General features: G+C 55.7%; 1 protein-coding gene across 4 annotated transcripts in view; it reads right to left on the bottom strand.

The window, feature by feature from the left end:
- ZNF609 (zinc finger protein 609) overlaps nt 1-15,295 on the bottom strand; it is a 74,786-nt gene that overhangs the window by 3,584 nt on the left and 55,907 nt on the right. For all 4 annotated transcript variants that reach the window (XM_075505543.1, XM_075505544.1, XM_075505542.1 and 1 more), the window contains 5 exons: nt 14,479-14,704; nt 3,802-3,889; nt 1,052-3,404; nt 361-727; nt 11-186 (listed from right to left, as the gene is read on the bottom strand). In XM_075505543.1, coding sequence (XP_075361658.1) covers nt 11-186; nt 361-727; nt 1,052-3,404; nt 3,802-3,889; nt 14,479-14,704 — 3,210 coding nt within the window. The remainder of the gene's footprint in view (nt 1-10; nt 187-360; nt 728-1,051; nt 3,405-3,801; nt 3,890-14,478; nt 14,705-15,295) is intronic.

The following is a 15,295-nucleotide window of genomic DNA, read 5'->3' on the forward strand; positions in this document are numbered from 1 at the left end:
TGACCCTCACCGTGGGTGATTTGCTCTTGTAGTGGCTGGCGTGCTGCTGCAGGATATCCAGGGCCTTGGACTCCGAGCTGGATTTACAACTCACACTGGGGCTGGCTCGGGACTTGTCACTATCATCACTGCCGGATGCCTTGCTCCCGTACGGGGAGAAGGAATAGCTGGAGGGTAGGTATGATCCTGGGGGGGGAGAAAAAGCAGTCAGGGCATGAGGAGTCTTTGGGCGGCACAGCAGAAGCACATGGCTCTGCACGTGTGCCTCCAGGATTAAGAGGATGTCCCACAGCCATCCACCACTCCAAGAGCAGGAACAGCCTGGGAAGAGACATCCCCGAGAAGACCCTGGCTCCCTACCTGGGTAATTCTGCATCATGACAGTGGGCATGGCCCGGTAGCTGGGGTGGCTGGGGTCATATGACTGGCTGTAGGAGTAGCCGTGCATGTAGGGGATGTAGGACTGATGCTGTGTGAGGGGTGAAGACACGGGGACGTGGACACTGGGTCTGGGGTCCTTCCCCACCATGCGAGCCTCCTCTGTGGGGGTCAGTTTGCACTCAGAGCTGGTGCTCTCCTTCCCGTCCTCCTTGGATGTGGCTTCTTTGCTTCGATTTCTTTCTTCTTTCAACTTTCGGTCCCTCTCCTCTTTCCACCGCTCGTCCTCCGACTTGATGTCCGAGTACTTCGCCGGGTACACGTAGGTCCACATCCGGGGCTCAGCTTCCTGCAAGAACCAGCCAACCATCAGAGCTGCTGCCTCCTCCCTGCCTGTCCCAAAACCAGGCTGGATTTGGAGGAGACTAGCAAACCCCATTCCCCTTCCCTGGGCTCTCTTTGACCCATCCATGGCCTCCCAGCCCCATCATTTCGCTGGCCCCAAGGGAACCTCATGGGGAGGAACCCATCATGAGCAGAGGACAACGCATGTTCTCTGAGGTGATGACCCCAGCAAACCCGTGCAGCAAAGCTGTGGCAAGGGGCTTCCTCCAGGAGAAAGCCCAGCACCAGCATGGTGGGCAGGGCCAAGTGAGCAGCAGGCAGGCATTACCTGTCTGTACCAGAGCACAGGGTCCACCTCTGCTTGCCGGCCACACTCTGAGCCAGCCTTCGTCTCAGCAGTCTCCTTCCCGAGGTGGCTGGCCTCGCTCAGTTTCACCTTGAGCCCCTCAGCAACCTGGCTGCCAGACAGCTTGGACGAGTCTTCCAGCTTGGGGATGATGACAGATTTGGCCATATCAGGACCTCCTTGCTCCTTGGCCTTGCTCAGCCCCGACTTGACAAGGTCCGTGAGGCTCGGGGCCTTGGTGAGCGTTGGGGGCATGGGCGGCTTTTGCTTCCACTCCTCTTTGAGTGCTGCCTCCCTCTCCTTCAAGCCCAGCTCTGCTTTCTTCTCCAGCCCTCGCTGCTGCTGCTGCTCCAGGCTCTGCCGCTGCTTCTGCTGCTCCTCATACTGCTGGCGGTAGGCAGGGTTGGTGCTCAGCAAGTGAGCATGGTAGCCCTGCTCGTTGTAGCCATAGGGGGGCACATAGGCATACTGGTTGTAGTAGAGGGACTGCATGTACATGTTGGGACGCTGCTGGATGACCGAGGGTTGCTGGCTGGAGCTGCTGAGCTCTGCCTTCTTCTCTTCGCAGCCTTCACTCTTCACCTTCACCTCCGGGTTCTCCTGCTCCTCATCCTTCTTCAGCTTCAAGGCCTGCGTCTCGGCTGTGGCCTGGCCACTGGCATTCAAGGGCCCTGGGCTTGCCTGGGGATAGCCAGGGGAATAGTAGGTTTCAAAGCCTTGGTAATAGGGAGACTCTTTGCTCTGTGGTTGTGGGGGGAAAAGAGCTTTTTTGGCGCCTTCCTTGACCAGCTGCTCCGGATCCTTTGCCTTCACACTCTCCAGCTTGCCCTCCCCATCTTCCCCAGCATCAGAGATGTCTGAGTAGGCCGGGCTGTTGGTCTTCACCGAGCTCGCCTCTGCCCCGTTCTGGGTGACAACATGCAGCGGCGTCATGGGTTGGGCTGAGTTGCTGTTCTCCAGCCTGCTGGCACCACCGATGGAGGGGCTCGGGGCGTTGTCGGTGAAGCTGTAGATTTTATCCGCCTCAGCCTTGATGCTGGCGAGCCGGCTCTGGTGGGGGTCAGATGAGCCATTCAGCAGCCCCTCACCTTTTGTCCCCAGGTCGCTGGATTCCCCCCGGAAAGGGCTCTTGCCTTCCTCCACCTTGCAGGCTTTGCCAGGAGTCAGAGGATTTTCTACCTCCTTGGGTTCCTTCTTCTTCTTGTCCTTCTTCTTCTTCTCCTTGGAAGGGGTGAGAGCAGGGTTGACTGTGAAGGGCTCTCCCATCACCGTAGGCTTGGGCTGGATGGGTTTGAGCTGAGGGCTGTTGGGCATGGTCTGGACCATGGTGGTGGCGAGGCCCGTGGAGGAACCAGGGCTGGCTGTGGTGAGGGTGGCTGTCTGGAAGGTGTAAATCGGCTGTGGGGGGATAGCTGGTGCAATGGGTCTGGCGGACTTCAAGCTTTTGGAAGGGATCTTCTCCAGCTTAGCACCAGATGCCTTCTTTGACTTGTCCTTATCAACACATCGCTTCTCCAGAGAGTCAAAGCCATCATTACTCGTCTCATCGGCCACCGAAGGACCATCCTCAGAGCCATCATTGGACAGGGCACCTGGGTCAGTGTCTCCTTCCCCACCCAGCTTCTTCTTGCAGGGGACCTTGGCACTGAACTTGCTGGATGGGGAGGGACTGTGGGGTTCCATCAAGCGCACCTTGGGGGTGGCCGAGCGAGCCGGCGAGAGCGAGCCCTTCTGAGAGACGGTGGCACCATTGCAGCTCCCAATGTCCGCGTGCAGGGAGGGCTCCTCACCATACTCACTGTCCACATCCGCCTCCAGCTTGCTGTCATCGTCCGTGTGTGCATGGGCCTGGTGGTACTTCAGCCCATTGATGTGCTTGTACTTCTTGTTACAGTTTGGGTGGGGACAGTCAATGAGGATGGGAGAAGGGCAGTTTCGGTCAAGGACAGCCGGCTCCACCTTGACCGTGGCAGGTGGGACGGCTGCCGAGCCCATCGAGTTCGTGCGGATGCGTTTGCTGCCCTTGGAGTCCTCCGAGCTGGAGTTCAGCTCCATATCGGAGAGGGGCTTGCTCTTCCGCTTGGTGATGGAGGAGGGACTTGCCTTCACATCCTCTGCCGTGCCGCCAGGCAGCGTGCGGTGGTCTGAGGAGTTCTGGCTTCCCCGGCGCCCTTTGCTATTGGCTCCCGCCCGGGTCTTGCTGCTGTTGCTGGTCCCTTTGCTGTCCGAGGCAGCAGCAGTCTCATTGACAGGCGTGTTGCTGTTGGGACGCATGCGTTTGCCCCTGCCCCGGCCGTTGCGCATCTCCAGGTCGCTGGTGGGAGAGTCGCAGAACCTGCGGGGAGGAGGACAAGGAGGTTTTAATGGAGAGACATCCATGCCAGGCTACACTGTCCCCGCTGTGCAGTGGGGAGCCCCTTCCTCCCCTCGCTGTCAATCCCACAGGCTCATTCCCCCCACCACTCCAGTAAAGAGGAATCATCAAGAGAGGTCTATCGGCAAATGCTCAACCATCTCCAGTCTCCAGGACGAGGGAGCCTGTGACTGTAGGGGCAAAGAGCCACGGGAGCAGCTCAGTTGGGCAAGGAGGAGATTCCAACCCCCACGGGCAGCCCCATGGGCACAGGGCAGAGTGTACTGGGTACCACGGGGGCCGTATGTGGCTGGGTTTGCCTTCTGCACCTGGGTGAAGGGGGATGAGACAGTGCTGCTGGACCCCACCAGCTGCTTACCGGGGAGGTGCCCAGTCATGCTGTGTGCAGTCGAGCAGCGTCCCCACATATGTCTTGTTCCTCCATGTGACGTTAACCACCAGCATACCTGTAAGGTGAGGGAAGAGGGTCAGACAGGGCCAGGCATGACCCCACAGTGTCTCACCCTTCCCTGGGCATCGGGGCAATGGGGGATCTACCCCTCAAGATAGGCAGGAGGAAGAGCTCAGCTCTAGGGCCGGAGGAAGGCAGACAAGGGGTCATAGGCTCTCAGGAGAGCTCAGACCCCGGGCTCTGGGCTGGAGGGGCACCAAGATGGGAGCTGGAGATCGCTGGCTCATCCCCTCTCTCGGCACAGCTCTGGCCAGCATCCACCCAACCTCTCCTCCTTGAGCCACTCAGCGCTCTTCCCTGTTTTCATGGGGATGCTAAAACCAACTACCCCCAAAGGGCTGCAGAATGTGGGGGGACCTGAAGATCCACTTTGGCTCCATATGTGCTTGGGTAGGGTAGGGAAGGTGATCTCTGGGGAGCAAGGGCTGGGAAACCCCCGGGGAAGATGCTCACAGCCCCCAGCAAAGCTATGGACCCCAACGCAGAGCTGCAGACCCCCCAGCAGGGTTATGACCCCTCTCCCGTGCGCGGCTGTGAACCCCAGGGCCATCCAGAAAAGGCTGTTATTGCCACTAGATGGCAAGCTGAGCCCAGCATCCCCGTGCAGGTGACCATCCCCGGCAGGAAAACCCAACCTTGAGGGAATAACTCATTTGCTCCCGCACCCCCCTGGGACACCCATCACCCTCTCTGCCTGGAGAACCATCCCTGGGGCCACATCTCCTCCCATCATGGAGCAAAGGCATCAGGCATTCAGAAAACCTGCTTTTTCACACCAATTCAAGAAGAGAAGCAGCCTGGCTCACACCCGTGCTGAGGATGTGGACCCTCGGCATCTCTTCTTGGAGGTGTGTGGGGGGGTCTTTTGCAGCATCACTCAGCTTTGTGGATATTTCCTATGTGCCATGGACCTCTCTGATTATTGCAGAACTGATTTGACCAGGAGCGGAGTCTGTTGCACCAAGCACATTTATCTGAGCAAGGTAAAACTCGGGAGATAGGAAACTTGTTTGCAAGGGTTGATGACCATGGCGAGATATACAGCCACGCAGCCCTGGGAGATGGATGGAACCAAGGGAGCCTAGAGCAGCTGTGCCTGAAGCATGTTTATAAATCTCAGCCTGCATCCCCCGATGTGCCGTGCCAGCAGCAGGCTTCAGGAGGCATAATATATGGAGCCGAGGTCCGACACATGGGTCTCCTTCGGAAAGAGAAATTAAATGCATGTCTTCTCTTCCCCTTCTCCTCCTGGAAAATGTTGGGTGCTCCACTGGGACAAGGTCATGGGAAGACACAGTGCCGGCACATGGCCAAGACCTACAGCTGGCTTGTCCCGGTGAGCAGGAGAGGCTGAGTCCTGCCTTCAGAGGAAGGTGGTGAGGACCTGCCTTAACACGGATGTGGCTGGGATGCAATGCTGGAGACAACACGCAATAGAAACGAGTAGCGAAACCAACTGCTGGGAGCCCACAGCCCCACACAGGGAGAGAGGGGGATGCTGATCCCAGGCATCCCAAGGAGGGTACGCAGAGGATGGTCTTCGCTCCCCATGCCTTGTAATGTGGCTTTTTTTGGCAGGCAGGAACCTGTCCCCCCTTTCCAACCCAGGGAAGATGCCAGCGGCGTGACAGCCCCTGGCCCAAACCCACCATCCCCAGGACACCTTCGTGGAGCCATGGCGGGATGCTCCCAGGAGCTGCAGAAGGACAAAGCAGCAGCTGAGGGACCACCAGCCCCAAACCAGACCCCATCCTAGGGACCAGCTCATCCCTTCTGGCCACAGGGCTCAGAGGAGCAGCTCCCTCTGCCCTTCCCACCACGCAGCCAGCACCAGTTCAATCCCTCTTTGAAGCTGGCAACGACCACGTGCACTGCTGGAAGTTAACTGCATGACAAGCCACCAGAGTCTCTTGCAGATCCTGGGGCTGGTGTGCGATATTAGAAAGGACGTGCTGGAATTTTTTTTTCCCCTGCTGCCACGATCACTGGAGACAGATGAAAGACAAAGGGGCGAAGCAAGCCAGCACACAGCTGTCCCTCCCTTCCCTCCCTGTTGGAGCATCAACCCTCCAACACACACCAGCCTGTATTTATCCCACTGCAACCAATCATACCAAATCCCCTCCTAATCCTCCAACAATAACTCAGGACAATTTAAACCCCAGGGATAGATCCTAAGCAGCTTTTTTCACCCGCCGTGTCCCCCTCCCGTGGCAGGATGATGAGCAGGCATGGGTAGAGAAAGGGCAGGCAGCGAGGACGCAATGCCCTCGCATCCCCAAGGCTGGAGATGCTCATGCACAAAGAGGCAGCAGTGATGCTCTTGCAGAGGAGGAATCCCACTCCAGCCCTACCTAGTTTCACAGGAAGGGGACACCTTGGATGCTCTTAAGCAATTGATACCACCCAAATCTGGGTGCAAACCGTTCAGCATCCTGGTCACCGAGTGCTCACGTCACTGCAGAGTCATACCCCAGCAGGAAAAATTAACAGTGAGTTGACAGTGCTGGATTGCTATCTAGGAAGACAGTGTACAAGATTATCCATTTTTACAGGATTAAGAGATGAAGGGAGCTGGGGAATGCAAAAAAGCACTGCCTGGTCTTTGTATGGTCCCTGCATGGGTCCACTGTAGCAGCAGAGCTGAGGCTCGGTGGGTGCACCCAGCTAGTGGAGACATGGGATGGACAAAGACAATGCTGCATTAAATCCTCCGTCCCAACACAGCCCTAAATTAGACCAGACTAAACCTTTCCGACGGATATCAGAACATCTCCAAACCCTGCTGAGAAACCAGGGTGCTAGCACCCGCAGTGAGCGGGGATGCTCTCGGTTCCACACACAGCCAGTTCATCACGTGGCTCAACATCACCCAGCCATGATGCTACTGAGCCATCTCCAGCAAGGCCAGGCTCTCAAGCATCATGGGGACTGCCAGGGTGCTTGGAGGAGTGTCCCCAGCCTTGTGGGGAGCAAGGAGATGTTGCCTCTCCAGCTGGAGAGGATACCCACTGAGAGCTCTGCTAGCTTTCCACTAATTTTGGGGTGCAGGGGACCTCTGCAAGGCAATGGGACAACAGCCGGTGGCATTTCCAACCCTGAGAAGAGGCAGTTTGCCTGCAGGTCCGTGAACCAGCTCAGATCCAGGGTCAGTGTAGCCCCACATCCCATCTGCACGGGTAAGCAGGAGCAGGTATCCATTCTGCACTGATCCTGCTCCAGGGCACCACCAAGCCTCCAGCACCTGGAGGCATTCAAGGTCCTTCCATGAATTTCTCCTCCAGCTGCATCACCTCTGGGATGCCCCCAGCTTTGGGATGCCCTTTCTTCCATTAATTTCTTCTCCAGCTGCAACATCTTTGCAATGACCTGGCTTTAGGATGCCCCTTCTTCAATTCATTTCCCCTCCAGCTGTATCACTTTTGGGATGCTCCAGCTTTGCCATAAGCCCTGCTCTTGTGCAGGGAGCCTGGCCTGACCTGTAGTGCCCAGGGACACAACACCCAAAGCTGTTGCATGGCCGTCATGTAATAGCTCTGCTGCTGCTGCCAGGAGAGCAGAGGACACCATGGGGCAGGGGATAGCCAGCACAAGGGCCACCTCACCCAATGAGGAGAGAGATCACTCAGCAATTACCATCACAGGCAAACCCAACTCGACTGGGGAAGTTAATTTAATTTATTGCCAATCAAATCAGAGTAGGATAATGAGAAATAAAAACCAAATCTCAAATACCCCCACCCCTCCCTTCTTCCTGGGCTCAACTTCACTCCCGAACTCTCCACCTCCTCCCCCCAAGCAGCACAGGAGGACAGGGAAGGGGGGTTGCGGTCAGTTCATCACACATTGTCTCTGCTGCTCCTTCCTCCTCATGCTCTTCCCCTGCTCCAACATGGGGTCCCACCCACAGGAGACAGTCCTCCACCACTTTCTCCAATGTGAGTCCTTCCCACAGGCTGCAGCTCTTCACAAACTGCTCCAGCATGGGTCCCTTCCATGGGGTGCAGTCCTTCAGGAACAGACTGCTCCAGCATGGGTCCCCCACAGGGTCACAAGTCCTGCCAGAAAACCTGCTCCAGCGTGGGCTCCTCTCTCTCCATGAGGTCACAGGTCCTGCCACGAGCCTGCTCCAGCACAGGCTCTCCACAGGGTCACAGCCTCCTTAACAGCACATGCACCTGCTCCAGCGTGGAGTCCTCCACGGGCTGCAGGTGGATATCTGCTCTACCGTTAACCTCCGTGGGCTGCAGGGGGACAGCCTGCCTCACCATGGTCTTCACCACGAGCTGCAGGGGAATCTCTGCTCCAGCGCCTGGAGCACCTCCTCCCCCTCCTTCACTGACCTTGGTGTCTGCAGAGTTGTTCCTCTCACATCTTCTCACTCCTCTCTCCCAGCTGCTGTTGCACTGCAGTTTTTTACCCCTTCTTAAATATGTTATCACAGAGGCGCTACCACCATTGCTGATGGGCTCAGCTTTGGCCAGTAGCGGGTCTGTCTTGGAGCCGGCTGGAGCTGGTTCTGTCTGACATGGGGGAATCTTCTGGCATCTTCTCACAGAAGCCACCCCTGCAGCCCCCTCCTACCAAAACCTTGCCACACAAACCAAATACAGTCTCCCAGGCAGGGTCAGAGGGAGATAGGATCCTTCCATTAAGCCACGCAGGGATGGATAGTCAGATGGTGGATTACTGTCACTGGGCATCTAACGCCCTGCTTTCCAAGGGACAGAAGGGCTATGAGAGGGGCCTCGGATGCTGGAGCATGGAATAAGCAGCAGGAAAACCTTCAGCCTGGGTCACACCAAAGGACAAGGAGCCAGCAACAGTGTGTTTGTGGGTCCCAGTGACCAAACTGACTGTGGGAAGTCGCACCACTTGTTGCTGATCACATGGGATGGGCATTTAGTTCACCAGGACCTGCTGAACATGCACAACACCTACTGCCACGCTTCTGCCCAAATCCCGCAACAGGTGTCCACCTTTGGTAACAGTGATGATGTGACTATGAGCGAGGTCCTTGCCATAATCCTGCAAGAGGACAGCCTGTCCCACTGCAACCCACACTGGCCAGCACCCGCATGGGATTGGGGGCTGCAGCTCCCCCTCTGTGGCCTGAAGCTCATCCAGAAGATGCTTCCAGGATTTTGGGGACCTTGGTGCCACTCAAGGCTTGGCACAGCACATGGCAGAGCACAGCCATGGCACCAAGCCCCCAGGGCCACCTATGAGCAGCCCAGACCTCCATCTCATGCTCCCAAAGAAGGGAAGCAGAGCAATCTAAACCAATTTAGCTCCCAGGAAAGCGTGGCAGAGCAGCTTGCAGCTTGAGAGCCTCCTTGTAAACAAGCCCTTTAATCCAGTGCTCGGCAGCTAAAGCAGGAGCCCCAGCTGGTATTACCTGGGGCAGCTACAGATGTGCCTTAGGGAGATGGATGCGAGCGATAGTCCTGTCTGGAGCAGAATATTGCTCACCTGTTGATAAAACAGCCTCCATACAAAGCTGACAGATGCTTCGAGAGCGATAAGCGGCGCATTAGCTCTCCTCCAGCTCCCTACACTGTCAAGCCAGCAGATATTAGACAGGAAGCAGTGGTGCCGGGGGAGCACCGGGGAATGACGCATAATAAAGCTCTGCTTCTCTACGCTGACACGCAAGCAGCCACCGCACTCAGGGGGTTTGCAGCCTCCCCATCCATTGGCAAAATGGGAGGAGGGCGCGAGGCAGCAGCCTGAAACACCAGCAACCCTTGCAGTGCTGGAGATGAGATGCCCCATCACCAAGCAGTACCAGATGACGCTCCCACCTGGAGCAAGCTGCCAGATTGCTGATCTTAAGATGAGAGTGGTCACAGCTGCATTGTCACAGCTTTAGGAGGCTTCAGAAGGGCGCATTGAGCCTGAGCATTGGCTCAGCAACCTTGGAGGGGATTTACTACTGCTCGTTACTTTGGAAAACGCCATTAAAGCAAACGAGAAATCCATATTCCTGCTCCTCGCCCTTGCTGCATTAGCCTTAAAACTCACCTCTTGTTCCTAGGTTTGAGTATGCACAGCTGTGAAGACCAGAGCATGTACATAGGGGATGGTGTAGCCCCCCACTTTGAAGCCCCAAAGCTCACCCATAAGCAGTGCAATCTTGGCACATCCCCCTTTTAACACATCCGCAGAGGCAAAGAGCAACTGGAGTCACAATTGATGGCTGTGGGTAACGGTGAGGCAGCACGTTCAATGTGCAAAGTCATCAAATTTGGGGTCAGGCTTCCTCACAGTTATGGTAAAATTTTCCAGTCCTTGCCCTCACCCTCCAAACCTTCCCCATCCTCTCCCAATCTATTGCATCTCTCTCCTGCTCCGTGCAAGGACACATCCACATAGGTATCTGCAGACCCTGAGGACGCGCACACTCCATCATACCCTCATGAGATGTTTGTAAAAGCGCAATCCAAACACCCAAAGAGACAAAGCTCGGCCACAAGCAATCTGCTGCTACCATTCCAGCACGGAGCTGGAAGAAGGGATGTGGACAGAGTTTGCTGTGGTGCTGCCATGCCACAAACCTCCTTGCGTGTCAGACGCTGGCTTATTTTGGTTGCGAACAGCACCACCATGGTGGTGCTGGGACGCAGTCTGCTCGCTGCAAGCAGAGGCAAGAAGGTGACATGCTCCGAGCCAGGTGACACTAGCTCCACAGAAGGGGATGGAGAAGATCCAACAGCTAACAAGGCAGCAAACGGAGTGATGCTTTCCAGTATAATTAGATCAGTTAATAGTTCCTGCAGATTGAAATCACACCTAACAGAACTAGGGGAAATGCCGTGACAGCTGCTCCCACCAAAGGCATTTCAATAAAACACACTCCCTGCACAAGACGGGCTCAGCAAAGGGACAGTGTCACCAGCATGGCTATGGGAGAATGCATACGACTAGTGCCTGCTTCCAGCAAGACCTCAGCACAACACCAACCTGGAGCAGTGGTGGAGGAGGCTGACTACAAGCCCGGCACCAGATGTTGGGTGGTGGTGGGAGCCCACCAGGATGTCTTTGGTGGTGATCACAGTCTCACAACAGGTCTTCTAGAGGGGGAGAGGACAAAGCCAGTGTTTGAGGCAGGAGGGACATCATGGGGCTCCTTGGAGCTTCATGCTCCCATCTCAGATGGGTCAGCTCCAGCTTGTCTTTCCAAGGTTGCCCCACTGTTGCCAAGCTTTGGCTTTAGGAGCCTTTCTCCCCGATTTCGCAGCCCCACGGCCAACCCAAAAGCCATTTTCTACAAAAAGGGAGCTCTGGTCAAAGAACCATGTTGCCGCCTTCTACCCAGCCCCATGAGAAGGGAAGTTTTGCAACCGCCCAAGCCCAAGTATGCTTTTGCCGGTATGTGCAGAGCAATGCAGATCCCCTCATCTCAGGGGCACACACTGTTAATGCACAGCTGGGAGAAGAGCAGCTTGCAAAAAGGTCCACATCAGAGCAATTACCGTGGGAGTCTAAGGGGCACGTACAACACAAATCAAATTTTCAAGGAGGCGTTGTGCCACCGAGAAAAGATGCCTGTCTCCTGAGAGGCTCGGTGGGAACCGTTCGCGATGCTGCCCAGTGACAGGGGGCTCACCAAGACCCAGCAGTGCCCACAGCATCCCGCTCAGGAAGCCAAGACATAAGTGGGAGCAACTGTAATTCTGCACCTCCCAGTGTCAATCGCTCCAGGGGATTCAGGGATGTCACCACCAGAGCTTTCCAAAACAACTGCTTCACCAAATCTCTTGCAACTAAGCTCTGCTCTCATTAACCTGGTGTGAGCAGGCAGGATCTGCACATCCAGATCCATCAGCCCCACAGGGGTAAGGATCCATGCCACTGATTCTGCTGCCCTGGGGTCTTTCTGAGAAGTCCAGCAAGGCTGCAGCTGCAGCTGGAGCAGGTGAAGAGGTGGATCCCTCTTGGTGAAGGTGCTGGCATCCCTCTGGAGATCTTGGGGATGGCCTCCAGCCACAGAGGCATTCTCACTTGTGCTGAAAGCACCTCATTTGGATTTGTAGACATGCCCTTGGTGTAGCTTTCTCCCCTGTATCCTTCAGGTGAGGGAAGATGCTCGCTGCATCCCTATACATTTCACAAGCTTTAGACAGCCAGGTCCAGCATCTCCTCCAGCATTGCCCTTGCCCCCCCCCCCCCCTGCCCCATTAACAATAGGAAGGCAGGAGACACATGCCAGGCAGGAAATAGGGATGGTTTCACCCTGACTTTTCACTCAAGAATGAGAGATGCCACTACGACAGGAGCCAACATGCACAGTAGACCAGAAGCAACCAAAGGCAACAGTTGGATTTGCAGGGCTGGCCGTAAAAGTCATCGCTCCCGACGGTGGCAACCAAGGCGGAGAAGGATCTTTGCATGAGTTCATTGAATTACTGCAGACTAAAAATAGCCAGGCTGTGGGAAATCACAGGGTGCCTCCGAGGCACGTTCCAAAACGGTGGCTGCGGAAGTGAGGGGTAATGCAGATGGGCAGGCAGATGGGCCACAGAGCTTCATGGTGGGGCGAGGAGCAGGAGAAAAGGGAGGAGAACCAGAAATCGTTCCCCGTCACTGCCTCTCAACCAGGATTTGGGGCGGGGGGAGGATGTTTTTGCGCTCTCTGCCTCAGGGATCCTCTGTTTGTCCCTCCTGGCATGGCCACTTGGGCTCCTCTGCCCACCACGAGCCTCTTCTCCTGATTTCCACCCAAAAAAAAACCCCTACAAGGTCCAAGCTCTCATCAGCTTTGCTGCTGCCCGTGGGGGTCTCCAGCAGTCCTGGGATTTTCAGCAAACTCTGCAGCTCTGGGGCTTTTGGGTTGAGGGAAATCACACCAGAATGGCACACTGGTGGGGATGGGGAGGTGGTGGGGGGCTTAGCATGCAGCCCCAAAAGTGGAGGGTGCTGATGCTCCTCTGCACTGCTGCATGTCCCAACACTCAGCCTGGCTGTGCCTCAATTTCCCTAGCAAAGGTACTGCACCTTGTAAAGTGATCAGGCTCTTCACAGACATGGTGTTCGGTGTCAGTGCCAGTGCACTGGTAGCTCAGTAGACCACCTTCCACAGGTTTCCTCTGAACAGATCCCCCCAGCAGATCTCCCAACCCTGGGGTGCGCAGAGCAGGGCTCCTGAACACTCCTGCTTTGTGTTTCCTTGTCCCCACTAGAAAGACTAGCTTGAAGAAGAGAATCCTTGGGTCTAATTTTACAACATGTGGTCTTTCTGCCTTGGAGCAGCAGAAAAAACACACTTACAGCTCCCAGCTGCCTCAATCTGGATGAGCTTGTCCATACTGAACAGACAGTGAAGCACAGATGATAGAGGAGTGTGGAGGTCCCCATCCCAAGCTAGCAGTCTCCCCCAGCATGGTCCATGCAATCCTTTCTTCCCAAATAGCTCAGGTCACAACGCTTTTCCCAACTGGAACAATTTCGGTGGTCACCAGCTTCACATGGGGGCCATCGCAGCACTCAGTCCTGCGTCAACCACAGTTTCAAAACCAGCTTCCCAGTAGGGAGTGAGGAAAGGCAAACTGGGCCCATCCCTGTCTTCCCAAAGCACAGGGTAAGAAGGGAACCCCCCTGGCAGCAGCTCATGGGAATGCAGGTTTCAGTTCAGCTTCCATTGGAGGTAATGAAGACAGTCACAGTGAGGAACGGCCAGGGGATTAAGGCCAATAGCTTTGTTCCCTGCACACAGTGGCAACGGAAGAGCAGGAGCAGACATCCAAGAGGAGCTCTTGGTTACCCAGCCATGGTGAACCACCAGCTGGCCTCCACCACTGCTGCTCTTTCTCGCCTTTGTGCTTCTGGGCTGTTTCTGCTTCCAGACCCCAGCTGAAGCCAGACACAAGTATGAGGAGCTCACCCTGAGCCTCCCAAAGCAGAAACCTCCAGCATCCCAACAAGGCTGGAGGGAAGGCCAGGTTCCAGTGCTCACCGTGGTCCACTGAGCCACCTATTCATCCCTGTATTACCTGGCAGGGCCCCAACAGCAACAAAAACCCGTCAAAGGACCTGGGAAAGCAAACCAAGCTGTGTGCAGATGAGACAAGTTCCAGTGGAAAAAAAGGTTCGATTGGCTTGGCAAGAGAGACAAGAGCTTGATCTCCCACCGCGTAGATTTTGAAAGCTCCGCTAAGGTTTTTTTAATCCAGCAGGAGATTTCTGCCACCTCCCAGGGTCTGAGCATTTTTGTGACAGACCTGTGGGTTGCCAAGCAGAAACGAAGTCAACTCCATCGAGTTCCCATGCAGGCTGGCACAGCCTTTCCTCTGGCGCCTCCAGAACAAGTTAGCTCTCGCAGAAAGGCAGAGAAATGGCAGCTTAGATTTTCGTCCGCTGTCTGGGCAAGGGGATAACACAACGCATTGAGGTGATGTAAGTTTTGGCCTGTTACTCCCTTTGCTGGACAGATTAAGGGCTCCTCTGTGTCCTGACCACCTAGATGGTGGGGGAAAAGCCCAGGACATGCCAACAAGCAACACAGCAGGGACACAGGAAGGAAGGGATTGCCATAACTCCAAAATGATATTGTAGAAAAGCAAAAAGCTCTCCAGTGACACTTACCATCCTCCGTCTCTTGCCAGACAATGCCCTCCAGGTTCACACTGGTCCCGGGCTCGCAGGGGCCCAGGCACTCGGGCTCGGTGGCCAGGGCCACGTCACAGGTGTTCACTCCCACTGAGCGGGTGCGTACCATGATCTGCTCACAAGGCGAAGAGATGTCATTGTTGACAACAGGGACAAGGAGGTGCAAGGGCAACACCGCAGGTGTAGAGACCGGAGACTCCATCTGTGGGGAAAGAGAAACATGCTGGTCACCGTCGGGAATACGGGAAGGAGAGCAAATATCAACAGGCATCTACATTCCTGGAGAACCTCAAGCCCAGGGCTGCCACCTTCTCAATGCCTGTGCCAGCAGGCAGTTCAAGTTCCACACCCATCAGAGGACAAGGATCTCACAGGTCTCTCCCACCCTGGCATGCCCGTGCCCACGTAACCCTGAAGAGCCAGCACTTTGTACTCACATAGATCACACCCAAAAGTCCCTCCATGGGAGATATCTGCTCTCCGGCTGAAAGAGTCTGTGCCAAGGTCCCTCCCTGACAGCTTTTGCCAGCATAATCATTCCCAGTCAGGATGCCTTTTGGCTATTGCTCAGATGTTAATGCTGTCAATGACTTTGGACCTGATGGCTCATTAGAAGGAAAAAAATTACAGGCTTCTGCTCAACTGACAGGACAGGACAAACAAGTAGCCGTCTCCCTCCAGCACCCATGAAAACCAACATCCTCCTCCTCCCAAATCTACCCTGTGACCACCTGAAGATGCAGGCATTCAGATCACAACCCTCTTCTCTGCACAAGCATCCAGTTCACAGCCT

Source organism: Mycteria americana, chromosome 6 (genome assembly GCF_035582795.1).
Source record: "Mycteria americana isolate JAX WOST 10 ecotype Jacksonville Zoo and Gardens chromosome 6, USCA_MyAme_1.0, whole genome shotgun sequence".
Taxonomy (NCBI): Eukaryota; Metazoa; Chordata; class Aves; order Ciconiiformes; family Ciconiidae; genus Mycteria; species Mycteria americana.